The following is a 10,968-nucleotide window of genomic DNA, read 5'->3' on the forward strand; positions in this document are numbered from 1 at the left end:
ATTAAAGTTAGAAAAGAGATATATTTTGAAATTGAACTTGGATAAATATTTGTTTTTTTTATAGTGAAATTAAAAATATAGCATTAAATATAAAAATATATTGAAATTATATATATTTTTTAATTTGACCGGTTCGGTTCGGCCCAGTCCGATTTTTGAAGACATGGAACTGGATCTGGAACCGGTCCAAATCGATCTATTTCGGTTTTTGGCCGTTGTTGACTTTTTAGTCGTTGTTGACTTTTTAGTCAACTCGTTTTTTTTTCAGTTTGGTTCGGTGTGGTTCGGCTCGAATTTTCTGTTCACCGGTTTGAGTGCCCACCCCTAGTTACAACAATTTTATATTAAAATTTACCAAATGGTTTTGACACTGCTTTTTGTACTAACAACACTTTAAAAATATTGTTTACCAAACACGGAGCTGGTTTACTTTACCGCTAATTATTTTCAAAGAACTGCAGAAGCAACTTTTTTTAAAAGTGACAGCAATCCCAAACTAGGCTTAAGAGCACTTCCAACAATTTGGGCTAGCCTGGGTAAAGGGGGCTCGAGGTCCGTTGCACAGTTCTAACGGGCTGGTGGTGGGGGGGACCTACAAACTAGGCAAGCTCAAAGGTAAATCGAGCCCGAGCTTGTGCTCAAGGTTGATGACGTCAGCACTGATGCCAAGCTAGTGTCAACGCACGGTATTCAATTTTTTTTACTGTTGGAGCGTGGAAATTTCAAAATTGCATGCGCTGACACCAGTCTAGCATCATCCCTGCTTTCTGCCAACGGCTACAAGCCACGTGTCATGTCTTGGTGTCTCTAATCCTAATTTTTCCTCCAATCCAACAATTGCCAATTTTTGTGTCTTAAAAAGAAATTGAAAAAATTTTCAATTTTTTAAAATTTTTTTTTTAAAAAAACCCAAAAAATTCGGAAATTTTTTTCCTATAAATATCTACCAGTATTATTCACTTTCCACACAAAATTTTATTCCCTTTCCAAATTTCATTTGTGTAAATATACAAATGGCATATTCCATTGAAGCCGAAAGCTCGTGGACAACCATGGAAGATGTTTTTTTATGTGAGTGTTGGGTCCAAGTTGGTCATTGCCCGGTCATGGGCAATGAGATGAAGTTCACTCATATGTGGAGAAAAATTCATGCCGAAGTTTGTGAAAGACCGGGTTTTGCTCATACGGAAATGGCCTTGGCTAGTAGGTGAAAATTTTTGAATAAACAGTTAGGGAAATGGAGAGATGCATTGACAAAAGCGAGGGACGACGTTCAGATCGGCTAAAATAATCTTGGCAACAATGTAAATTTTTTGTAATTGCCATTTTATTAAATTTAATGTCCTATTTTTTTAAATTTTATTACATTTCAATTTTTTTATATTATAGATTATGCAAGCATAAATGTGGTTCAATGCCATTGACCAAGGCAAAAAATCTTTTAACAATCACTAATATTTGGGAGGTTGTGAAAAATTATTTGAAATTCAAAATGATTCCTACGGGTCCAACCATTGTGTTGAATGAGGCGCCGCTCCACGATTCAACGGTATCGGATTTGCCGTTGGAGTCCCCGATGAATCAAGACTCAAAAATCCAAAGGGAGCTGAGGCCTATTGGGAGATATGAGGCAAAGGTCAAGAAAGGAAGTAATTCCACCAATGATTGTGTAAAAAATTTGGAGCAAATTACTCTGAACGGCACAATGAGAATTGAGAGAGACATGAAAAGATTTGCGGATGAGAAGGCAATAGATGAAGCATTTGCAAGAGAATGGGAGCATGCACACAAACAAGACATGAAAAAGAGGGATCGAGAAACCATGGTCATGGATACAAGTCATATGTCCCCTGAAACAAAGTCATTTTGGAAGCTAGAACGAAAGGATGTTATGAGAAGAAGGCTTTTCCATGACGATGGACCAAGCAACAATGATTCATTAAATGATGAAAACCATTAGGTTGTATTGCTTGTCTTTTACTTCATTAGTTGTATTGCTTGTCTTTTATTTAATTGGTAAATGATGAAACTTAAGATGTGAATTTTATAATAAAAATGGACATGTGGTAACCGAAAATCTTATTAGAAAATTTTATTCAAAATTTTTTATCCAAAATATGAGATGTGAATTTAATAATAAATATTAACACGTAGCAACTAAAAATCTTTTCCAAATTAATCGTTTAAGTTAAATTTAAAAAAATTAAAGTGCATAATATTTGCCATTTGCCATGGCAATGGGTGGAAACACAACAAATCTTGTGCAAGAGCTGACACTATTCATGTGAATAGTAACAGCCATTGCCTTCCCTTACCTTTCCACCCATGGTCCATGGCAAAGGGCAAGGGCAAGTAAGGGCAGGCACTATTCACATGAATAGTGGCATCCCTTGCAAAGGGCAAATTGTGTTTTCACCCATTACCATGACAACCTAAGAGCAATCCCTATTTACATGAGATTAATTTTATTTATATGTGTGAGATTAATAATAATAAAATTGCTAGGCATGTATAAAAAAATGTTTCTAAATTTTTCAGATTTTTTTTTAATTTTTTAATTTTTTTTTTTTTTACGTTGATGACGTTAGCTCTAATGTTATCGCCCTCAGGCAACATCTCAAGTAAGGATGACATAAATCTCGGCGAGGGCGGGTGCCCGACCCTAATAGGGGGAGATTTCGAGGTAAAATTGGTATCAAATATAGGGATTCCCGAACTTGAAAAATCTCCGACGGGTACGGGGCGGGGATGGTATTGGTGTCCCCGTCCCCGAAGTCGACCCGAAATATATATGTTTATATTTAAATAAATATATATATAATTATAACATTTAGGTTTACCCCTAAGTTAACCTCCCTTTCCTAATTCTTTCTAATCTTCTCTAATCTCCAACTGCACCTCTCTCTCCCTCCCTCTGCTCCTAATTCTTCCTAATCCTAATCTTCTCTATATCTCTAGTCTCAAGTCTCTTTGTATATAAACTGTATCTCAAGTCTTCATTACAAATCCACCGTAATTTTTTTTTCTATATATAATTTATATGTGCTTGGCAAATGGCTTTTTTATGTGTAAAGAGAATATTGTTCAAGTTGAAAGTCTTAAATTCATAGAGAGGCCTTTGGTGGAGATTTGTTCTTAGGAGAATCTTGTCCACCTGCTTTGTATTAATTTGATTTTACAAAGAAAAAAAAATTGGGGGATTAGAGGAGGGTATGGGAGATAGTCCCTCAACAAGGACTCGGACGAGGATTTCCTGAAACCTATTAAACGGGGATGGGTTCGAAGACGGGGACAAAGATGGTATTGTCATACCCGGCCCATACCCGACCCGTTGCCATCCCTAAACTCAGGTTGTTTTTGCCTTTGTGCCTGCCCAGGATTTTGGAGCCCACATCTGGCCAGGCTGCTTGTTGCTTGCTGGAGGTTGCTTCGCAGGCCTAGGGGGCCTCCTGTCCGAACTGGGGTGTAGCACTGGAAGTGCTCTAATGGGCCTGGCCTAGCTAGTATATTTTTCTACATTTCATTTTCAGGTACATTCCAACTTTTAAATTAATTTTCACTTGGGAAATTCAAATTTACACTCTTATATAACCAAATCCACGGATGATCATACATCTGTCCAACACTTGTTAAATTATCTCCAACCATATTTGCTTCTCGAAAGATACATCGAAAACAAAATGGGAGATTTGATTTAAATATCATGTTCAACAGAATGAATGTTTAAGAATACTTGAATATCCTTATTGATAATTTGTATTAAAACCTTCGAATCTCCCTTGATCTCTAAATTGGAACGTCGTAGTCTAAGAGTTGTTTGAAGAATGCGACGAAGAGCCGGTTGAAGAGTACAGCTGGGGGTTGGACGGGGAAGAGGGGGCAATGGGTGGGAGTTGAGATGTAATAAGAGGGGTTGTTTTTAATCCTTTCTTTTTTCGTGAGGGAAGAACTGGTTTCACCTTAGGGCACGAAATGAAGTCTTCTCCCCCACCTCCCTTCTGCATCGGCCGCTATTCGCAACTGCCTTATCTGTTTTGCTTTGCATCGTTTAAGACCTCATGATCGACATTGCCTCAAGGCCAACCGAGACAAGGCTTTCTAAAACCTTTGTATTTATATACATGAGCATATACTTCCGTCTGAAATACTGTCAACATTATTCGCGGATGACACTGATTATCACCTTTTAACGGCATATTTGTCAAACACTTTTACTCAACTCTCTCCTCCCACTCCATCCCTCTCAGCAGCCTTCTCCCTTCACCTCTCATCCATTTCCCCTGAACTAGTTCTTTCTTGTTTGTTCCTTCCTTCCAAATCTATTCATAAGCTTTAGAGGCTGAACATACCAAATTTGTGAACGAGTCTAATATTTTATTCATGTTTGATTTGGTTCCCTTAAGTATGACCTCAAATGTGCCAAAGCAGGCTAAGCACAAGACGACCTCGACCTATCAAACCAATTTCAATCCTATACATGATTACAACCTTATGCAGGGTGTGCTGCACAACTGCTGCTGCAAACTATTAGAAATGAAGTAAGAAATGCACAGAATTCAAGCATTCTTGTCTCTCACTGTTACAGACTATAAATCCAAAAACTTTAACTAGTACATAATGTTTGACGAGACAGTAAGGAACTGACCTAAAATGGGACTAAAAAAGCATTGGACTGGCGACCTATCTATGCTTTGCAATACTTCTTTCATATAAATTTCCTGCATTTTAAAGTGCTTTTCTAAATTTCTGGATAAGAGGTTTACTTGTACAGATTCTCTATTTTCTCCTCGTACTGAGCCACAACTCTTGTCCTTTGAACTTTCATAGTTGGAATCAATATGCCACTATCAATCTGCAATGAAAATGTACTATTAATCAGCCAGCCGGTAACATATATACCTTGAATGGCAATGCATGTTTTCCCGTAAAGGCCTCGCTCATCCACAGTCAAGATTGTTCCAGTTTGGAAACACCCTGAAGTCCTGCATGAAATAGAAGGAAAACATTAGAGTGCAATGGTTAAAAAGGTTACTTAAAAGTTAAAGTGATACATTTAAATTCACTCCCACCCCATCCAAAAGTCCCAGTTATAATATAATAAGCATTGGCGACATTTCTTATCCCATTTTTATCTATAATCGAACACAGATAAATGTATGAACAATCCCATCAACTGGATATTGATAGAACTTTTTGTTTTCTTTTGAAGAAAAATAGAAAATTATTAAAGTGGAAAAGCTAATTAGAAAGAGTGGATAAGGAATCCACAATATGAGGTAAAAGAGAAAACACTAAAAAAAAGAGGTAAGAAAGAAAAAGCTCTAAATTTGAAACATCTAATATCACTTCGCAATTGCTCACAAATCCAACATTATAGTAGAATGGTAAAAATCCCTAAACTTTGCCGAAAGCTTCCCAGAAACTCACTCTGTCCCAGAGTTTATTTACCCCCGCGCCCTTATAATCCTCAAATATTCTTATTGCGCTCCATCCAAATTGTTCCAGGAAAATGCCGACAAGCAGCACCCGCATAATGTTTTGGCTTTCTTTCCCCTTCCAAAACCCTCAAACTTGGTGCTCAGAAATTCAAAACACCCCTTTGGGATAACCCATCTGGCTTCATCTCCCTAAACAATTTCCACCACAATTGTAAAGAACAGGGGCAAGGAAAATAAAATATTCCAACTCCGCAACAATGGAAACCAATTCCAAAATACTCTCCTCTCCATCAATTCAAATGACAAGATCCAAACTAACATTTGTCAGAAGTACGTTTTTCTGAAACGAAAAGATGAAACTTTACATCGTTTGAGAAAACTGTGCAATTTAGTGGACAAGTAATCCACCAAAGAAGAGAAAAGAACATTAATTCGACAAATACATCTTGCTTAAGAAGGAAAAATTAATTATGACACTGCAGCTTTCGTATCTAGAATAACATTTGACAGAAGTTAGAATGTTGAGCCATTAATTAATAAATAAATAAAATCTGTTTCCTCTAATACCCATTTCTCAGTAACAGCTGACAAAACAATAATTGGATGGATCCAACATAACACAAGGGGTTATGCAACTAAATGGAAGAAACTAAACAAAAAATGACTTTGAAAAGTTCAAATTTACAAAATGCTTAGAATTGACATATGGTCCCTTCAAGCTGCAACCCTCTGGCAATATCCTTAAGTGAAACAAAGCTTGGAACAAGGTCCCATGCCCCCGAAATCCATGAAGGTAATCCATCAACCTCAACCGTCACAAGGCCCGTTGTTGTGGGAGTATAAGCCTGCAATCTATCCTGATGTATCCCCAAAACTTGCCCTTCCCCAGTAATAGCTTTCAACATGAAAGTGCCAAAATAACCAACTGGGTTTTTAAACTCGTGCTCTTTAGTCCAAGACTCCTTCAACCCATAATCCTTCATCACCCAAACACTGATAACATCACTCAAGTTAATGACAGAGAGCCAACCTTTCAATACTCCGAGCTTAAAACAAATTGTTCTCGGATCATAGGAACAAGGTGGTAGTGGTAACTCTTGGAACCGCTCACTTTCAACATCGAAGGCCCATGCCAAACGAGACGGGTCCCTGTACCCAATCCAATGAAGAAACCCATTGACATAAATCCCATGATCATTCACTCTACCAAAATAGTTTTGGTAGACACAAGGTTTCCCCAACGTTCCTCCATCAAAAGAGTCGGGAGGGTGCCCAATATCTCTCCAAATCCCAGAGCCAACAGTCAAAACCATTACTTGTTTATGTGTAGGCACAATCCGAACTAGCTTATAGACATCACTGATGGGGCTGAACCCAAAACCATAACGGCCTCGAACTGTATCAGGCTTTGAAGGTGTTGGGAGAGATAAAAACTCACCAGTAACAGCAGGGACAGACCCAGGAATTTTATGTCGTAGGGTCATAGTGTAAAAGTTCAATTTTTTTTTTAAAGATTAAAATAACATTGAAAATAAAACTACAGTACATTCATTCATAATTCATGTAAAAAACAACATTACAAATTACAATTGGCCACGGCGATGTTTCATATTTTGAAAACGTAGCATTATAGCTTCATTTTCAATACAATCAAAAACACCATTCTCAACATAAACAAGCAAGCTATCACTCAACCATTGATCTCCCATTTTGTTCCGAAGTGGACCTTTGATAATATACATGACGGAGAATGCCCTCTCGACTGAAGCAGTAGCAACCGGTAAAACTAGAGCCAATGTAATAAGCAAATACACATAATTGAATGCTCGATGCATCCTTGTCTCCACTATTTTTTTTTGCAAGATCACCAATCCCTTGCAAGTTAGAGAAATCACTACTCGAACTCACATAATGAATATAAAGCTCAAGTTGATCATCAAGTGTCAAAAGATCCCCATCCGAAAAGTCTTAAGGATAAAATTGAGCAAGACGAAGTAGCTTTTGTTTATCAAAAGCTACAAACGAATCATTCGGACTCAAACATGCGAAACAAATAAGCAACTTAGTATTTGTCTCATTAAAACGATCATCTAACTCCGTAAGTTGCTCATCAATTACATAAATAAAGAGCTCCACACGATAATGATGACGATTTGTCTTTATTGGAGCATTATACCTTGACCTCCCTGGAAGTACGAAGGCCTCATCCATGTTAGGAACATCAATATGATGTTTGTCACAAAATGAAGACATCTCTTCAACCAATGCATCAAACTCATTATTCCTCATCCAATGTAGCTTTTCCTTACATGATTTCACCAAAGCCATTGCATTCACAATTTCTTGATTTTTCTTTTGCAATGCTTGTGACACATCATTTGTGAGTCCCAATATAGCCTTTATTAAGAATAAGTGAAACACAAACTGAAAAGTAAGCATTTCTCTTTGAATCTTATTTGCTTCACCGGCACTATCATTGGGATTATCATCAATAATCATTTGAAGCACATGAATCACAGATGAAAACATAGAAATGATGCTAATAATGGTACCGTAATGTGAGCTCCATCGTGTGTCACCGGCACGTTTGAGACTTGTTTCTTGATGCAAACCTCGCCCTGTTATAAGACAATCATTTTCAAAAGCTATCACAAGTTCTTCTTGGAGTTGTGCTCTAAGTGCATCACGCCGCTTACACGATGCTCCAACATGGTTAACCACACTATTAGTGGTTGTGAAGAAAGAGGCAATATTAATATTCTTCTTTGCTACGGCAACAAGTGCTAGTTGAAGTTTATGAGCAAAGCAATGAACATAGTATGCACAAGGTTGTTCTCTCAAAATCTTTGTTTTAAGGTCATTCAAATCACCTCTCATATTGCTAGCTCCATCATAACCTTGTCCTCGTAACTTGGAAAAGCTCAAACCATTGGAAGAAAAGAATATGTCAATGGCATCCTTTAGTGAACTTGAAGTAGTGTCGGTAACATGTTGAACCCCCACAAACCTTTCAATTACATGCCTTTTGTCGTCCACATAACACAACACCATAGCCATTTGCTCTTTCACAGAAATATCACGTGCTTCATCCACCAATATAGAAAAGAATCTATCTTTTAAACCACTCATGATAACATCAAGTGTTTCCCCGGCACATGCATTGACAATATCTTTTTGAATCTTTGGAGCTACTAACTTGAGATTCCCCGGAGCATTTTCCAACACAACTTCTTTAACTTTCTCATCATTGTCTGCAAGGAATTGCAATAGCTCCAAGTAATTTCCCCTATTGCTTGAAGTGGCACTTTCATCATTTCCACGAAAAGAAAGACCTTGTCTCAATAGAAACTTAGTGCACTTGATTGATGCAATTAAGCATCTTCGATATGCCATACGAGCTTGTTTAGAGTGTTTGCTCACAGCCGTTTCAATATGTGTAGTTTGATTCATCAAATTTATAGCGGCTTCTCTAGCTTTATTATGAACACTACCAACCGGTCCAACATGCACCTTCATTCTTTCTCTTCCTTTCTTCCAATTCTTAAACCCTGCTCCAGTGAAGGCTTCACTACCCACTTGTTCAAAATTGGATTAAAGAGATAGCAATAAAGACAAAATGCAGCATCTTTAAATACATTATACTCCAACCAATCAAATTCATCAACCCATTGGGGAATGAAGCGTCGATTAATTCCTGAGATATTACTTTGTGGGAAAGAATGACCTCTAGGTTGACAAGGTCCTTTTTGTAGATATGCTCTTCGAACCTCATCTCTAATATTAGTATCATACTCAATCATACGAATTCTTAGTCTCAGGTCTGCCTGAAGATTAACCAAAACCTCATCTAACTCACTTTGTCTTGAACTTGAAGTTCTTGAACTACCCACACTATCCGAACTACCCAATGATGACTTTCTCTTAAAAAATCTTTCCATAATTCTACATAAATTAATTCAAAATAATAACTAAAATCAATTAAAGAGAACACCAAATTTATACCAATTAACTACAAAAAATTCATAAATGAAACATCCAATAAATCAAAACAATATAATACAATCATAAATTCAATTTCAATTCAAGTAATTTAGGTTTAGAGTTAGAATTTACCTTGAATTGTGAGGTGGTGGAAGTGGAGGCAAGCTTTTGGAAGTGGTGGAGCTGCTGGCAGCAACGACAATGGAGGATTTGGGGCTTAAAGGCTTGGTGGGGAAGAGGGTTAAAGGTTTGTGGGGGGTGGAGATTGGGGATTTAGGTTTGAGGGTTTAGAAAATAGGTGTTTTGGAGATGAAAATTAGGGAGGAAGGTCTGTGCAGCAAATATAATCTGTTCTGTTTTTTTTTTAAAGACATGGACCAAAACGACGTCGTTTTGGCCAGGTCTTTTAAAAAAATTCGTTACTGCTGGTCTAAAACAACGATGTTTTGGCCAGCGAGTTTTCAAAAAAAAAAATCGTTGCTGGTCCAAAACGACGCCGTTTTGTCCAGCCTATTTTTTTAAAAAAATTAGAAGCTGGGCCAAAACGACGCTGTTTTGGCCAGCTTCTTTAAAACAAAAAAACAGATTTCCTGTTCAGCTTCTTCTTCCTCAGTGCTTGCAACTCCTCCCTTCAGCCATTCATGGGGTCACACCCCAATTCAAAGGGACCTTCTATCTTGCTTTCATGGAGTCCATAGGGTCGTTTGACCCCATTAACCCCACTGTGAGTCTGTCCCTAACAGGATTGGAGATGTGGAGATGATGGATCGCCCCCAAGATGGACTTCGTGGTGACAGAGGAAGCCATTGCACGAGCCTATAATGGTCGGTCTTATTATAGTTCGGAGACTTTTTTTTATACAGAAAAGCTTCAACACGACGTCGTTTGGGTTGCAGGTCCTGTCGAGGTCGACCAAGAAGTGACCCAGGCACGAGTATCCAGTGATCAAAATGGAAGTGGGCGTTCGTGAAAATAGTTCTTTGGTGAATTGAGGGTCTGAGAGCCAAGAACGCCAAGACTTGCAAACTCGCTTGCATTGGATGAGAGTTTTTGTTGGGATTTTGCAGAAGGTCTCCGCTATTATGTGCCCTGGCAATTGCAGAAGGTAGGGTTTCTGATCATGCTCTTCTTCTTCATCGTCGACTTCTTGTTTTGGGGGTCCGTTTCTGTTGGTTGGTGGTAGTTTAATTCTCTTCATTGATCGAAGCGCTGTAGTTGCGGTAGGCTGGCTAAGATCGGAGAAGCGTCTCAGAGTTTCAGCTTGAAGAAAGCTTCTTCAACCCAAAGCTTCGGTACAACCGAAGAGCTGAAATGAACTAAAATGGGTATGACTAATGGGCCTGGCGGTGTGCTGGAAGTGGGCTCCTCGGAGTGTAAATCATGCGGCTCACTTGGCTGCTAAGATAGGATCGCGAGCGGTGGAACCTGAGTGTTGGGTCAAGAGACCACCACCGTCTCTAGTTGGTGTGTTGGTGTCTGACGGCCTGCCTCGCCTCCCAACTTTTTTATTTTTCTGTGGGAAACAGGTTTGATGCAAAGATGAAACTTA

General features: G+C 38.4%; 1 protein-coding gene across 2 annotated transcripts; it reads right to left on the bottom strand.

Moving 5' to 3' along the window:
- LOC18787823 (F-box/kelch-repeat protein At3g06240) lies at positions 4,481-10,312 on the bottom strand. Of its 2 annotated transcripts, XR_002269573.1 has the most exons (4): positions 10,163-10,312; positions 6,151-6,885; positions 5,428-5,627; positions 4,481-4,982 (listed from the first exon to the last, which is right to left on the bottom strand). XR_002269573.1 is itself a non-coding variant. In XM_007221232.2 (3 exons), the coding sequence occupies exons 1-3, from the start codon at positions 10,224-10,226 to the stop codon at positions 4,948-4,950; spliced, it is 834 nt and encodes a 277-aa protein (XP_007221294.2). In that variant the 5' UTR covers positions 10,227-10,312; the 3' UTR covers positions 4,481-4,947. The 2 variants fall into 2 exon arrangements, 1 of the variants encoding a protein (XP_007221294.2); XM_007221232.2 differs by lacking the exon at positions 5,428-5,627.

The sequence above is a fragment of the Prunus persica genome, chromosome G1 (assembly GCF_000346465.2).
Source record: "Prunus persica cultivar Lovell chromosome G1, Prunus_persica_NCBIv2, whole genome shotgun sequence".
NCBI classification, from domain to species: domain Eukaryota; kingdom Viridiplantae; phylum Streptophyta; class Magnoliopsida; order Rosales; family Rosaceae; genus Prunus; species Prunus persica.

Coding starts and splice junctions, on each gene's coding strand:
- LOC18787823 (XM_007221232.2), bottom strand. CDS start 10,226: ATGGCTTCCTCTGTCACCACGAAGTCCATCTTGGGGGCGATCCATCAT. Junction 6,886..10,162: donor TCATCTCCACATCTCCAATC/CTGTTAGGGACA, acceptor GGTCTGTCCCTG/CTGTTACTGGTGAGTTTTTA. Junction 4,983..6,150: donor CAGAGGGTTGCAGCTTGAAG/GGACCATATGTC, acceptor TATTTCATGCAG/GACTTCAGGGTGTTTCCAAA.